The 17540-nt window shown below is 33.7% G+C and overlaps 1 protein-coding gene across 1 annotated transcript in view; it reads right to left on the minus strand.

Annotated features, from left to right (window-relative positions):
• The window catches only part of LOC149799882 (retinoblastoma-associated protein-like), a 140405-nt gene that overhangs the window by 32366 nt on the left and 90499 nt on the right, over nucleotides 1–17540 (minus strand). Inside the window, exons 20-23 of the mRNA XM_089959327.1 lie at nucleotides 17034–17098; nucleotides 15043–15120; nucleotides 5745–5849; nucleotides 2501–2620 (exon numbers count right to left, since the gene is read on the minus strand). Coding sequence (XP_089815453.1) covers nucleotides 2501–2620; nucleotides 5745–5849; nucleotides 15043–15120; nucleotides 17034–17098 — 368 coding nt within the window. The remainder of the gene's footprint in view (nucleotides 1–2500; nucleotides 2621–5744; nucleotides 5850–15042; nucleotides 15121–17033; nucleotides 17099–17540) is intronic.

The raw sequence follows: 17540 nt of genomic DNA on the forward strand, positions 1-17540 counted from the left end.
ATTCTTGCTATGAGTATATACATGTGCCACTTTAAAAAAATCAGTTGGGCACCAGTTTTCTTCAAGAGTAATTGGAAAACTTCTGTTCTAAATATAGATTATATACTTTACAATGCTTGCTACTGGGCAAAAACTGTAACAAATGAATATAGTTTTACTAACGTAGCATCTAGCAATACAGGACTGTTATGGCTATGAGTGACCATTGCTGCTATTTTGACTTGCAGTTAATGAGATACAATATTTTATTCATGATTTATGTCAATTGAGAATTTGGGAATTTGAGATTCTTTTGCATGCGGCATGAATCTGTGAATTGCTATTGAGAGTTGTGAAATTCATGTGAGGGTTGGCAGGTCTGCAGAGCACAATATTCCTATCTAATTTAGTTTAACAACCGTTTATGGCATGTGACTAGCAATGCAAACTGCGAGTTCCAGGTAAAATTTCATCAACACTAGTTTTATCTCGTGTGTCAACAGATTCAAGACATACAGAATCATGCTGGTATAGCTTAATGTAAGGGCACCTAAGTTTGCTAGTCCAGCTAGTAAGCAGCTACCAAATTATAACTTTTCAATAGGCAATTGGCTCTGACCCTACACACAACAAAAATGTCCAAATATCAAAATGTGGGGCAGCAAGGGTCAGAAGGAACCATGTCAGTTTGTGATCCCAAAAGTTAACCTGTGATACAGCAGTTTACAGAACCATGTCAATTTGTGGTCCCAAATGCTAACCTGTATTACAGTATTTTAAAAAACCATGTCGATTTGTGGTCCCAAAAGCTAACCTGTGATGTATTTTGTAGAACCATGTCAGTTTGTGGTCCCAATAGCTAACCTGTATTACAGTATTTTAAAGGGTCATTCGGTTTGTGGTCCCAAAAGCTAACCTGTATTTATAGGTTACTGCATTTGTATGGGAAAATATGAAAGTTTTTGGAAGGAATACTGCACAACCTTGGGAGTGCAGTATATCCTTCCGACAAAACGCATTCATATTTTCCCATACAAATGCAGTAACCTTTTTATTATATGCTCATTTTTTTATTCTACCTAAGATTTAATTATATAAACAAAATTACACTACAAGAACAAAGTAACTGAATGTATGCCGCATTCCAAACTAAATACACAAGCGCAACTTTCATTGTTACACAAATCAACAGTATTACTGCGCACATAACTCCACCCAGATAAATCTGAACTTAATCATGTGCTTGACATAACTTTCGAAAGAAAATGGTGTGTCTAGTTAAAATTGAAATTTGGAGTCGTATTGTGAATGAATGTGCATTGCAACAACTTTTCCATTTGACCTTGAATGAATAGATTCTGGTATTTTCCTCGATTCTAGGAAATTTTGTGATTATGGGCTGGATTTGTATGTGACAATTCCACATGAAATACATGAGATTGAAGCAGCTAGGGAGAAGCGTGTTGACATCTGCAATTGTGTTTCTGTTTCTGTCACTGAATGTTTGAAATCATAATGTGGGAAAAATATGAAGTCTTTCAATTGCAATTATCAAAAAGACGCTATGGAATTTAATGCTTATTTCATTTTGAGTGCAGTAAGGAGGATGCAATTGCACTTATCATCGAAATTACAGCAAAATTTCAAAATGTGTAATCCAGATTGAAAATCTATGACATGGCTCATGTAATTCAGATCTGCAGAATTAACAAAATACATTCTGAGGAAATTCAGGATGTAAAACTAAGTATATTTTATTTTGCCATTCTTATCACCTGCTAAAGAAGAGAGTATATGACTTGTCACTTGTATGTTATTTGTAAGGACCTTATCTTGTGTCTGTTATATACTGTAGCTAGCCTAAATCAGTAACATTGTATCAACGTGGAATGTGCCAAAGCAGCTGGTATGTGGCAGTCCACGAAACATCTGTTTTAGTTCATCCAGAAACAAATTTAAACAACCACAACATAAAGAGCATCTTACACGAGTGTACATGATTTGTTTACAAATCAAAAGTGCTGGCATCTGCATCCTTTGTTTGTTTACAATAGAAAGTAGTTCCTTTATGCACGTGAATGCTATATGTGTATTGTCGCATGGATTCAATATCAAGTAATACTGCACAATTTTGACAATGTAAAGTTAACGGGGAAAAAAATGAGCATATAATAATACAGTATGTTAGAACACATCGGTTTGTGGTCCCAAAAGCTAACCTGTATTACAATATTTTAGAAGACCATGTCAGTTTGTGGTCCCAAAATCTAATCTGTATTACAATATTTTATAAGACCATGTTGGTTTGTGGTCCCATAACCTAACCTATATTACAGTATTTTAGAAGACCATGTTGGTTTGTGGTCCCAAATGCAAATCCATGCAACAGTATTACATAATACTATGTACCACTCAAGTCAGGCATCCACTAGGAGACTTTCTATCAGTCACAGGAAATAGTATGAAGATTAACTGACAGGATTTAACTATTAATACTTACTCATTTTGCAGTGGTACTTACTGTCATTTTTGAACTGGCAAACTGTAGAATGAAAGTTTTCATATTTGGCATGTAGACCTTGTTGTAAAAAACAATGATGGAGTCTGTCTCTGAACCCTCGATCAACACAGTCTTGTATGTCTGAAGATACAAAACAAAATGTACAATTACAATCAGAGTATAGAGTGCAATGAATACATTCCTGCCAAGACAATTAGCACCAATATATATATATATATATATATATATATATATATATATATATATATATATATATATATATATATACACACACACACATACAGTGTACTGCCAAGAAATGACACCCAAAGGGACCATTCAGCCCCTTAAGTATCAAAACAATGGGGCCATTTATAAAAATGATGTGGGGTCAACAATGTAATTGTCTTATTTGCATAGATTTTTATCTATTGAAGTACATATGCTAGTAAAATAAAAAGTAAGAGCATAATCCTGTATAATGTGCTAGTTTTCATTTAATATGTTTACTTTTGACTTATCTGAACAATAACATTGGGATAATCTAGCTCAGACCTGCCGACCCTGACGAGTCTGTCTCAGTAAGGCAGTTGATTTTTTTCCATAAGTTTGACCAGTTTTCAGTAAGGTGAAACGAACTGTCATAAACTGCCACTGTAAAGCTGGAAAACGTAAATAAAAGTTCGGTATTCAGAACATGCAGCAAAGATAAACATTATGTTCAACTGAAAAGTTTGTAAAGTACACGTAGACTTTATTTACCATTAGTACAGTGCACAAATTTTAGTTCCAAACCCTATGCAGCTCAATGGGTTCTTGCTGTCTCTCAACTTGACGTAATTCCTGGAAATTCTTTTTCCATTTCACATGACAACAGCAATCATATTTCCAGTCACAAGTCATACTCAAATTGTTACGTGATGTCCAATAAACGTAAGTGTGTCCCTTCTGGCTTTTAGTCACTAGAATTTGAATATTCCTTTTTATATTTCCTGTGATGATTATTAACACTTTTCAGGAGGCTTATTTTCCCTTTCGTCTGACACGCAACGCTTGCTGAAATAGGTGCAGCTTAAAGCATCTGATGTGCTGCTGTAAAGTTAGTCTGGTTCCCTGACCAATTTCACTACTTCTAATATGAATTCCGGATCTAAATAAAACAAGGATAAACAAATTTTCCAGATTTTTCAGCAATGATCATTTTCTCATAGTTTTTGCTTTTATGCCGAAGTCCACTTTTTAAGGGTAATGTTCGTAAGACTTATGTTAAAATTGTAACAGTTGGCAGGTCCGCTAGCTCCTCAAGTAACTTCAATGAACTTTCTTGTTTGGTAATAGAAATACCCTCTATCCAAAAAATAACTTTCACAGCAACTAGACAGCTGGCCTTCTTTTCATTGGCAAATTTATTCACCACTTTCTGGAATTCCCCAACCATCGAATCAGCAATAATTGAAGCCTTGTGGTCACTGCTTGCTGCAATTCAGGTCAGTGTACCTTTTCTGAAATTGGTGTTATTGGAGCTTTCTATGCTTTATAGAGAGACAAACACATCATGATTTTTTCTCTTCGGAATCATATGCCAACCACAGAAAATCTTTCAACCATTCATCATGGAACTTTCTCCTCTGATCTGATTTACTCTCAATACTACCTTCATTTGGTTTAGCCCGATTGTGTAGCATCTTATTATTTTTTTGAGTTACATTATTATTTTCAACTGATTTCATTTTCTTCAGTTGTGAGGAAACAAAAGATGCTTAGAACTGCGAACCTTGGTGAGTCCATCTCCATAAGAAATCACCAGTTTTCAGTAAGGTGTAACAAAATATCAATAACTGCTATTGTAAACCTGGAAAACGTAATTAAAAGTTTGACGCATCGACGATAAACATTATCTTCAACTGAAAAGTTTGTAAAGTAAGCGAAGACTTTATTTACCACTAGTACAGTTGTATAAACTTTAGTTCCAAACCCTATGCAGCTCAATGGCTTAATGCTACCTCTCAACTCGACATAATTCTTGGAAATTCTTTTCCATTTCACATGATGACAGCAATCATATCTCCTGCCATGAGACAATCAAATTGGCATGTGATGTCCAATAAACGTTACTGTGTCCTTCTGAGCTTTTATTCACAAGAATCTTAATACTCCTTTTTATTCTTCTGTGTTGATTATTAACACTTTTCTATAAGCTTATTTTCCTTTTCATCTTAAACATGCATTGCTTTCTGGGTGGCATTTTTTAAAATTATATAATCAACTGTTTGATCATGCAGACACTTGGCATGAACAAATAGGTACAGTTTAAAATGTCTGGGGTGCTGCTGTAAAGTTAGTCTGGTTCCCTGACTAATTTCACTAATTCTAAGATGAAGCCCAGATCCCAATAAAACACGGATGAACCAATTATCGGGATTTTTCAGCAATGATCATTTTCCCATAGTTTTTGCTTGTATGCCATAAGTCAGTATTTTAAGGGTAATATTCGTAAGACTTACGGCAAAATCGTAAGAGTTGTCAGGTCTGTCATTACTATGACTGAAGTACTACCAATCAAATGATTTAGAGAAAATGAAAGCAATAAATTGATTAGCTTATAATATTAGATCCACAGTTGCATCCAATAAAAAGCACTGTTACACAACTATTTATCAGTAACTCAAAGTTGTTTGCTCTGACAGCTGACTCATTCCTGGTTGAATTTGTATCCACCCGATTACCAACTGATAGGAATTATGGCCAACTACTTTTTTCAGAAAACTGGAATGGTGTATCTTTTAGACCATGCTGATGTAGAGTTTGGGATTTCTTTTTCCAACTGCCATTCATTTATGTTTTAGGGTATCAATTTTTCAGATTTTTGAAAAACAATTTGTAAAAAAATAAAAGGATACTTCCTTTAGGGGTATTTAAATTCATGTATGTGCCTTGTTGATTCTTTCCTTTCAAAGCAAAGCACTCTAAAAGGTCTTAATTGCCTAATTTGGAACAAATGCAAAATTCAAGATAATGGGCATAATCAGATAATATGATCACAACTGACTTCCCATTAATATATCTCTAAAAATGACAATATTTTTTTAAACAAAAGATTAGGAAAAACAAGAAAAACAAAATCTGACCCTTTCTGCATTTCATCTTTTAAAACAAGGCTGAATATTACTCAGAAATGCCCACTATCATCAAGTTTATGTATCCAAAACTATTTTCAAATTTTAACAACAAATTGTTCATTTTCCTTATTCTGTTAACATCTTACCTGTTGTTCTGCATGGGGAAGCATGCTATACACCTGGACAATGTTTTTGAATTTTATTTCATTTTCGGTAACTTTGCAGATTCCGTACAGGGAACACATCATGAGCTGGAATAGAGCAATCATTGCTGTATCAACTCAATATCACAATTAAGACAATAATGATCGAAAATATACATTGTGTAACATATACATTTTATAATCACATCATCAGTTGTGTACAATCACACAATAACTTATCATGTAAATGTCATACAGAATAATGAGTAATTTTAAGAATTTTGGAGTCCTGCAATAAACTGAACCACAAAAACATGTTCATTTGTTCCGAAATGTTTCACCACATACTACAGGGGCAGAGCAGTGTCTACACTGTTTAAGTATATTACAATGTGGTTGTGTTGGCATATTTACTCAGATTTTCATTATTGTTTAAAAATTTCATATTAAAATAGTTTAACGAAAGTCTATGCAATCTTGATTGTTGAATGCCCTGCACCTTAATTGTCATCAAAAAACCTCCAGATGAAAAATACTGATCACTATGAACTTTTAGAAACGTTGTAAGGTACTAAACTGGGTCATAAAAATAGAACATCAGATTTATCCTAAAAAATAACAGGGTACTACGAATTTGTTTTCAACACGAGCTGCTTTCAATGTAATATCACAATGCATGATAGTCAATCCAGTTTATACAAGATCACACCTTTAAGTTGACATTGTCCAAAAAGTATCAACATAATTTAACACTGGTTTTGCTGTTATGTATTTCTCATGGCATGTAAATGACCGTCTAGATGAATATGGATGTATCAGGATTCAAACGATGCATAATCACCAGTTAAAAATATGTGTAATCAAATTCTAAAACTTGATACACATTCCTGAAATAGTTGGTTCTGAACGCCTACATGATCTGTATGGCTTTTACTATAAATGTATGCTTAGGTATCTTAAAAAGTTGTAAAAAATCAAATAATGGCATGAAACACTTAAAACATAATTATGTGAAACAATAGCACATACCCTGATCTGTTGACACATTATGTAATGGCAGTTTTGGGATTAAGCTGTTCACTTTAAATTATAACATAATTAAGCACCACAGACCCTGATATGTTGACACATCATGTAATGGCAGCTTTGGGATTAAGCTGTTCACTTCAAATTATAACATAAATAAGCACCACAGACCCTGATATGTTGACTCACTGTGTAACAGCAGTTTTGGGTTTAATCTGTTTACATTCAATTAGGTGCAGAGTAAGCAGAACAGACTCTGATCTGTCAGTACATTAGGCACTGGTAAATCTGGGTAGGGTGTTAACATGATTTTGATCCAAAACTTATTGCAATATAGAAATTATTTCCCAAAATACTGAAAAATTATAATACTTAACAATAAATAAAGTCACTTTATCATAATGACTGCGTATTTTCATGTTTTCTATGAATTAATTGACGTACAGTGAGAAACATGTGGAATTAATAAGATTCAGCATGCATACTCACCAACAGCAAGTCACAATTTTATACATATTTATACACCTTCGTGCATTAACTGGATTAAATACATCTTTAAATGTTCAAATGATAATAATTCATATTTTAAAAAATATTAAACAAATAAATGTACAGCAATTTCTTTAAGTGTAATATGCAAACGATTGTAATGGATCATGATTCCTAATACCGCACTGTGAACTGTGCTCTATGACCCCACTGTGAACTATGCTCTATGACACAAGTAGTTGTTAATGAGTACAAAATAAATGTAATGAACAAAGAAAAACTATACATAATTAGTAATTAAAGATAATTAGTAATATGTACAAATGTATGCACATCCTTATAAAAACTATGTTAATATCACATAACAACAGTTCAACAATAATGGCTGCCTGACTGACCAATTAAAGTCATACCATGGTCAAAGCAAGTGAAAACTAAAATATTTATGCAACCAGAGATACTGTATTTACCAAATATATTCGGATACAATAAAGTAATTGTTTTTTTCCTGTCCCAGAACTTATGTTGAAACTTTTTTCCACCTACGTCATATGTCCCAAAACTTAAGAAAGGAAATAAAACATTAAATTTGTGCCCCCCCACCACACACATTGCAATAAAATAGATAAGCAAAATGCTTATATGATATTAAAAAGAAAGAAACCAACCTTGTATTGTTATAATTTATTCCTTTTTTGTCTTCATCGTGAGCACTAAAGAATAAAATATATCCATGAACTCTGAATATGCAGTGTAGGCTTCCATACTGTAGCATGTATCGCTTATGTTTGATAACACAAGACATGTTCATTGACATAAACAATGAGAATCAAATCATGTTTGGTTGTGCTCAAAGGTTTGAATATGTTATCCAACTGAAAACTGGATCCAACAAAATTGCAAATGTGAGAGAACTAATCAACCAGTATTCTGAAGACAACTGTCATTTACACATGACACAGTGTTAAGTGCAAAATAACCAAGACTGAATTATATCCAGGTCAACTATATGACAGTATATCACAAATAAAAATCATTATATGACAACACATTCACATGAGAGCAAGTGACAATCTTTTCCCTAGCACGGGTTACAAAAGTATCATTAAAGTGAGTTGCTGTGTATATTATTTACCTGCAGACATGAAGGCCCGTTTGTATCATAACTACAGATGCCAAGCAAATAGAAGCCCAGGTGGTGAATAAACACAACTTGCAGTGAGCAGCAAACTCATTTTTTGAACTTACCAACAGGACATCAAAGACAAAGGTTATTTTTATTACAAAGGATGCTGACCTCAGAAGCCGACTTTGCATGTTTTGAAGTGGGTTTTTATGTTTTTAAAGGACAGCAATACGAAGGTGTTTTTATTGTAAAGAAAGCCAACCTTGGAAGCCAACCTTGGATTCATTTAAGTGTGCTGATTTTATTTTATATTTTTGAAGATACAAAGATGGCCGAGATAACTTTGGTTCCTTTTCACCAGTATTCATGGGAACTGTGAAAATAAATTGAAACAATGGAACAAATTTTAAAGTGACACAATATAGTGCTTTGTGCATGGACACAGATGAACCAGCGTTGCCCAGAAGATTTGGGGAAAATAAAGTCATTTAATGAATTCATGAAGGCCAGAATAGAAGCAGATGATTTTGCAAATGACAGAAATAACAGATATCTTGAAGACCACTGCCGTACACGTATGACAGGATGTTAGGTGCAAAATAACAAAGATTGAATTTTATCCTGGTCAACTATATGATAGCATCTCACAAATAAAAATCATTATTTGAAAACACATTCACTTGAGTCAAGTGATAATCATTTTGTTAGCACAGATTACAAAAGTATCATTAAGGCAAGTTATTACTGAGTATAATATTTACCATCAAGCATCAAGGCAAGTTTGTATGAATTATAACTATAGATTTGGCACGCAGAAGCCTGGGTGGTGAATAAACACAACTTGCAGCGAGCAGTAAGCTCAGTTTGAACTTACCAGCAGGACATCAAAGACAAAGGTTATTTTTTTTAAAAAGTAAGCCAACCTTTAATAATATACTCTTTTAATGATTTAAAATGTGTCCCACAACTCACGACTCGCAAAAACAATGTATTCCAGAACATACAGTGCACACAGAAATTACTTTCAAAATTAATTTATAATGTCCCAGTAAATATGGTGTCCCAACATTAACAGTAAATATGGTAACCAATAAAAACATGAGGAATAATTGTTTTTTTTAAAGTGGGTAATTTGTTATAAACATATAGATCTATGTTTACTTCACTATGAAAGGAATGATCAGTTGCCATGGCAACCAAATCCTTCCTAGAATTTGTAAAAATTATTAGAAAATTACATGTTTTCATGCTTTCAATTTTTTAAATTTACAATTGTAAAAACCTGGAAATGTTATTATTCTACCTTGGATTGTCAAAGTTAAACCTAATAAAGGCATAACAGATTTTCTTGTTTTAAGTAAAATGACAACATTTATTATTTAATGTTAAGGCTGTGCATTTTTCTTTAATATACATAAATGGTCTTAAACATTTGCAATACAAGTATTTTGGTCTAAACAATGACTTTGTTTGAAATTTTTTGCTTGGTTCAATCCAACAATTATTTTCTTTCCTTTCAGCTTATCTGACCAAATTATTCTTGCTTGTTACAACAGATATCTTTTTATTTGTTCAGCTAAGACTTGTGTCTTCCAATTTTCTCAAGCTTTCCAAACTGGATTTTTTCTTAATATTTTTGTTAGGTTGTTATATTTTATCAGGGGCCCCGAGTGGCCGAGTGGTCTAAAGCGCTGTCCGTTAAGGATCACAGCCATCTCACCTCTGTCTGCATGGGTTCGAGTCTCGGATTCAGCCAATATGGGTATGTGAGAAAGCTTGCCAGTAGCTTCTCGTGGGTTGGTGGTTCTCTCTGGGGTTTTCCCAGGTTCTTCCTCCACCATTAATACTGGAAATCATGTATAGCCTATCGTGTGCTGCAAAATGGCGTTAAACCCTACAACAACAACAACATATTTTATCAATCTAAAAACCTATAAATTTCCTCTCTGACAAAATCATGACATTGAAACTTGAATGATAAATTGCCTGAGTGAGTAGGTCTTTTACCACAATCTGAATCAATTTGTGCCATTCAAATTCTTATAATTCAATTTCAGAGTTACAACTGATGGAAGGAAAGCATCGGCCCAAATTCCTGTAGAGTTGGTTGCTAGAACATCAATGTCCCCCAGACGGGTCTGGGAAGGGTATGACAACAGTGGGCAGTGTGTTGTTCCACCTTGTTTCAAACAAATCCACCATCAATCATCCCACGAGCTGAAGTCTTGATCGAAGATAGATGGATGAAATGAAGACAACACTCACATGAAGCATCTGGCCTCTCCTTGATAGAACATCAGCCTAGACATAGGAATGTCAGACCTTAGTGGTGATCAGCTGATGGGCACACCAATGGAGGTATTGCACTATCAGAAAGCAAAGATCCAGTAACTTTCTTCCGCTTCTTTGCGGAGGCAAGTCACCAATATCAAGCTGACCAACAAAACCAAGACAGTATATGAATACAACCCACTAAGAGAGGTAAGCATGGAGAATAGCCTAGATTTCTAGCCAGCAAGTTGACTGTCAGAAGTCTGGAATAAAGTGTGCCCCCTCCCCCACTGGACAAACTGGTGTCTGCGCAGATTGTAAACTCTGGTTGTGGGAACTTGAATGGGATTTCCACTGCAATCCATTCCCTGTTTTGCCACTGAGACAGGAAAATGTTTGAGGTCCAATATCACCATGCAGTAATTCAGCAGTGCAGATACTGGGTGCCATTGAAAGAGTGCTATCTGCTGGGGCAAGTTTAAAGGTGACCTGTGCTTACAAGATCTGCCACCACACTGAAGACATCAAGGAGTTGAAGAAACTCATAATAATCTTTTTGGAAGAGGTCTGTTGAGATTCTAGAATAATTTGGTCTATGTGTAAGGAAGGAATACAAAGGACATCATCATGGGTTAGAAATTCCAAACCTAAGTGAATTAAATGATGGGTAGGAACAAAGTCAGACATTTTGCAGATCAGATTTACAATCCAACATGTTACTTTGTTTACAACTGCATAAGTAGGTACAATTATAGAGGAAATAACACATTAGCAAGTGATCATCTAATAAGTACCCTTGTTTTGCATCACTTCTTGCAAACAATTTTATCCCACTTAAGTATTTATTATTTAATGAAATGAAGAAGAAAAAAACCTTTTTCAAAATTCAAGCACTTTTCAAAGTAACCCATTAAACTAAAAGATTTTTGAAGATTGTATGAACCTTGTGTAAGTGATTGTATATATACTTCATATACTTCTATTTTGCAAAATAACTGTGAAGTATGAAGAAAGATTTTCTAGGGAAACCTACAGAGAAATGGTGACTAGTGTAACTTTGATTCCGTGGGTTTGTCACATCAGGCAGACAAATAACATGCTATGTTAAAATCTGGAATATCCCTTTACTTATCAACCTGGTCAACATGGACGCACTGTCATTATTTTTTTATCGATCATGAAATTATGGCTGCATTATCAACATGCCATGCTATTCCAGATTATTACTTAAAGAAGTGACCTGCATGGCTATTTTCTTCAGATATGTCATGCTTATTACTAAAAAAAAGGTACCTTATAATATAATTATCCCTTATTTGCCATAAGCTATACAATCATACCTTATCTTCCTATAGTCTGTCACCAGTTCATTATTAACTGTACCTCACCTCCTGTCTTCAAATGTATTTACCTGACACATTTACAAACATTACTGAGGATTATTTAATTCAAACTTTACAAATTGCAAACCAAACCTTGTTCTGTCAACATAAACGTTTGTAATTTGGAAAAATAAATATGTCAATGATGAATACAATGTTAAAGAAATGCTATTTTAATAGAAAGAGCAACCCAATGTACATTGTAAGCTGCAGGGTTGTGATGCAATTACTTGCACAGGTAAATATATTAGTCAGTATATATATACTGTACACAATGTGCAAGATGACAACCATTGTAACAGGTACATCTGTAAAAAGGGGCTAAAACTATAGTGGCAAAATTATATGAGTCATAAATACATAACATCAGTAGAATACAGACTTTATCATTTTCTTTTGTTAATCACATGCCAAACATTCCATGATAATGCAGTATGAATAAAAAAGACCAATGTTTTTTTTATAAAGTTTGTAATTACAGTGCTACCCCGCTATAACACGCTCCATGATAACGCCAATTCAGATATACTGTGGTTGTGGTGTGGCTCCCAAATTTCATATATTCATTTATTATCATTTTGGGGAAGAGATCGTGTATGAAATTGAATATAATATGATCGTGGCATGGTTCCTGAAATTTTAAATACATGTATGTGTATTTTTCTCGAACCAGGAAGGAAAAAAAATTTAAGTACAAGAAATAGTGTGTAAAATGTTTATTATCATTTGGGGGAAGAGTTCGCGTATGAATTCGAATATAATATGATCGTACAATTTCACCAGATTCTTGAAGTGTTATGCCAAAATAAACATTATCAGAAATGTTACATATTACTGATCCATTAGTAAAGCCAGTAAGTCATCTTTGTGATTGTCTTCAATTAATTCTGTATACAATCGTTGCTCAAACAATAGCCAACATGTGTTTCTTCTTTAACCGCATACACAACCAAACAGCAGACAATGCAGTGGCTGATAAGATTCTCACAATTTAATAAACATAAATAAAAGCCCCCAACATGTTGGCTTGATGGCGTTATTAGATGCAATCAGTTGACCAGTAAATAATGTCCACTTTATTAGCTGGAAATTTAAAGGGTATGAAATTGTACATGCGTTCAGCTTAAAAATCTTTATAAAAGTATTTTTCACATGTTTCTTTCGATATAAAGGTTATATGCATACTGAAAGCATGTGTTATTTGTTAATTATTCTTGCTGTAGTCATTCAAATGAATAGGCATACAAGTGTTAATTATTGGGAATTTACAATGGATAAAGGTACATGGAAACGCATGAGAAAATTTAGCAGTATGCAATTTGTACAGACAACGTTCATAACTCTGGAACATAATGAACCGTACATGTGCTTCGTTTTTCTTAACCTAATTTTGCTGTTAATTTTTCCCAAAGAATTCAGACACATAATGATCTCTGACAAAATTACTGAATAGCTTAAATATGTATGGAATTTTTGCAATGGAATTACATGTATTATGGATTAACTGCATGCCACGACAGTGCGATATCAGACGGTAAATAAACGGTGTTAATATTCTGCTCATGCTATATATTAGATGTTGAATTCAGACACAATGATCTGTGACAAAATTATATATTTTAAATCTGTGTGCAATTTTTCAATGGAATTAAACGCATTATGGATGAATTGCAGGCCACGATGGCACAATAGTAAATGGTGTTGATACCCTATTAATGATATACATTAGACATGAATAAACGTATTGTGTCAATGCGTTGTTCTCTGAAAAAAGTAAAATCGTATAAAACCCTGCATTAGCGCAACCCAGCTATTTAAATATTAGTGCTTTGACTACATTTAAAGTAATAATAAAAATGATCAGATGACAATATTTAAATCAATAATGAATACAATAAAACAGAAATAATACTTTAAAGTAATGGCTGATAACTGTAATGTGCAGTTATGACACAGACCTATACTGCATACGCCATGTAAAATACCTACCAATTTAATGACTACCACTATAATAAATCTCTAAATCATAATTATGCCATATATAAAATCATAATTACGCCATATATAAAAATTATAGATCTTTATCGTTTTTATATATGCTATACATTCCACAAAAATTCTGAATAAACATTAGTGTCTTAATGACAGAAACATGTTCAATTTCATATTTAGATGGCTTACAGCATTAAAGCATGCTGATTAGCCTTCAAAAAAATATCTAGTGTTGACACTATTACTATTATTGTCGTCATTTCAAAAACAAAGTACTAAATAATGTGTAAATGTCTGATAAACATAAAAACTACCATTACTAAAACTATTTATTTCAAAATCTAATTAAATTTCCAAGTAAAAATATGATTAAAAAAATATCAGCCATTATTTGTCTTCTGAAGACAGGTACACTACAATCCAATTTGGACCAGAGACAGACTAGAGTCTACACATACAGGCATACAGTAATTAAGAACTGAGGTACTAATGAGAAATGATGTATCCATTCCATGGACGAAGGTACTAATGACAAATAGTCTATCAATTCAATGTACAGAGGTACTAATAAGAAACCGTGTATCCATTCCTTAAATTTCTGATGCCTGAATACCTTCAACATTGTTGGGGGGGGGAAAAAAAAAACTATAAACACTAGTTTTCCTCTTAAATCATCCAAGTCTTTCTATTCTCTTCATTTCTGACACCCTTTTTACCTATTTTATGGTTTACTGTTTTTTTTGTTCAGTGCATCAGTTTTCCACATTCAGAAACTATATTTAAGGGAGCAGTAAATCATATGGGTACTCTGGTACTTTTTCTTTTACCTGTATCCAAATAAATAGTCCTGTTCAATAATTTATCCCATAAGATCATATTTTTTAACTTGCAATTATAATTTGCAATGTAAATTTTCATTTTCACATAATATGGAATGAATGGCATCTTTGAATTAGTTGAAATTGCAAAAGTATACAACTTCATAAATATACATAAGATAAAAGACATGCTTTACCTGGTCAATATGCCGATTTTTCAACAACTCAGGTTTGCAGGTTATGCAGTGATCAAAACATGACCAGATCTTCTGTTGCTAAAATAAAAATGCATCAATTAATCAACGAAATTAAGAAAATTGCTTATTCTTTTCTGTTGATATTAATTTCAAGAGTATTTTACCAGATGCATCAAGTTCACAAGGGGATATTCAATTTAAATTTGATGGATGGAATTATGAAACATCATTTTGCTGACCCAAATTAAATACCTGGGAAGTCAAGTACATCATATGAATAGCAGAATTTTGAAGAATAGAAAACTGACTCTACTTCACATTCCCAGTAGTACAATCCATCACAGCTATAGCTGATATGACATTTTGGGAAATCAGGAAAATGCAGTGGAAATGTGCATGTGTGTGTGTATGAGTGAGTTGGACTTTGAATGTAGCTTTAACAATTATGCAGTCATATTGCTACAATGTCTGTAGTGTTGCAGTTTATAGTGATGTCTAGCACTGGGGCATCATGCCAGACATGTAGTCATATTATCCTGACATCATGCTGACCAGTCCTAACACTAACCTCTTATGTTGAGCACCTAGCAAGGCACCTGTTTGTACCATTTTTATAAGTCTTTGGTTTGACTAGGCTGGGGTTTGAACCCATGAACCACAAACTCTCGCATCTGAGGCAGATTCTCTAACAACCAGGCCACCAGAGCAGTCTGCAGAAATAACTGGGAAATTACATTTAAGAGCAATTTTAAACATTGAACTTCAAATCTAAAGTCACAAATAAAATCTAGAAATATTAATCACAAAATTATTTCTTGTATTTAATTACAGGCATTGCCTTAAAAAATTTAAATAAAATGAATTGGACAGAATAAAAGAGAAATAAAAAAAGCACAATGGCACTGAGTCACAGTCATTAAAAAAGCACAGCTGGCTAAAATAGTTTCTTGTGACAATGCTGCCATTGCATACAGACTAGACTCATTTTATTTATTTTCATCAATAATCAATATCTGCAATTTCACTTAAATTTGACATTCCTAAAAAATAACTAGTTTGTTGGAGTAAATTAACTATAGTTTATCTAAACCTTTATTCCATATGAATGTGCAATAACTAAAACTGCAATTAATGACTAACATCAACATGCAAGCACATGAATGAGGAAAAAAGCTTCCACCATACAGAAAGCTACAGGCATTTAATGCCATAGGATTTCACTGGATCCTAGCTCCTTGATGAACCTTTATCCAAATAAAATTGTAATTTTTTTTTTAATTACCATGATTCCTGTCACCATCTCTGCAAAATTATAATTAAATAATCCCAATGATTAGCTTTGAGTCTTTTACCAATAACTGTCACATGTACCTGTTTATTTTACATGCCAAATGATATCATGCAAGGGAAAACATTATTATTATTATCCTGCCTTCTTTGTTATATAATCATAAAATAATTTCATCACCATGTCACATTATTTTTGGTTTAGAATGGGATCAGCATTGGTCCCAAACATTAGCCTCTGGGAATGGGACCAGTATTATGCCCTAACATTAGCCCATGGGAATGGGCCCAGTTTTCAGCCCTAACATTAGCCCATGGGAATGGGACCAGTATTCTAACATAGGCCTATGGGAATGGGACCAGTATTCTAACAATGGCCTATGGGAATAGGACTAGTATTCTAACATAAGCCTATGGGAATGGGACCAGTATTCTAACATTGGCCTATGGGAATGGGACCAGTATTCTAACATAGGCCTATGGGAATGGGACCAGTATTCTTACATTAGCCCATAGGAATGGGACCAGTATTCTAACATAGGCCTATGGGAATGGGACCAGTATTCTTACATTGGCCTATGGGAATGGGACCAGTATTCTTACATTAGCCTATGGGAATGACACCAGTATTCTTACATTAGCCTATGGGAGACTGGAATTCAACTCAAACATTGGCCTAGCAAAATCTCAATGCAGATTCTTACCACTTCGCCAGGCACCAACAACTTATCACACAAAGCTTTCAATCTGTGATATCCCAGTCTGCATACTGAAATATAATCAAATGATAATGAACATTAGGGCTGTTCCAGTTAAACCTAACTAGAGATAAGGGAATTCCACTTTTTACATGGATGCCACCCCTAATGAAGATTTAAAATTATAGAGAAACCCCCAAAAAAACTAGTTTCAGTCCCCACTCAAACGACTGAAAATAAAAGGTCAATTCCCTCTGACATCAAAGCATTTAAATGGAACAGCCTCTAAAATACAACATTCACTACTGATAGATATTTAAAAAATTGCATTACAATACTAACTTCTAACAAGCCACCCACCACTGGGTAGATGGTTCTATTGTGCTCGTACGAAAAATAAAAAATTATGTTTCAATGTTTCCTGTCTATTGTATGGCATAATTTAATGCATGTCCTAATTTATTTAATTTTACAAAATGGCAGATCGATCCACATGGTTTATATATAATGTGC

The sequence above is a fragment of the Sinohyriopsis cumingii genome, chromosome 5, assembly GCF_028554795.1.
Source record: "Sinohyriopsis cumingii isolate HCF-2022 chromosome 5, ASM2855479v2, whole genome shotgun sequence".
In the NCBI taxonomy this organism is placed as follows: domain Eukaryota; kingdom Metazoa; phylum Mollusca; class Bivalvia; order Unionida; family Unionidae; genus Sinohyriopsis; species Sinohyriopsis cumingii.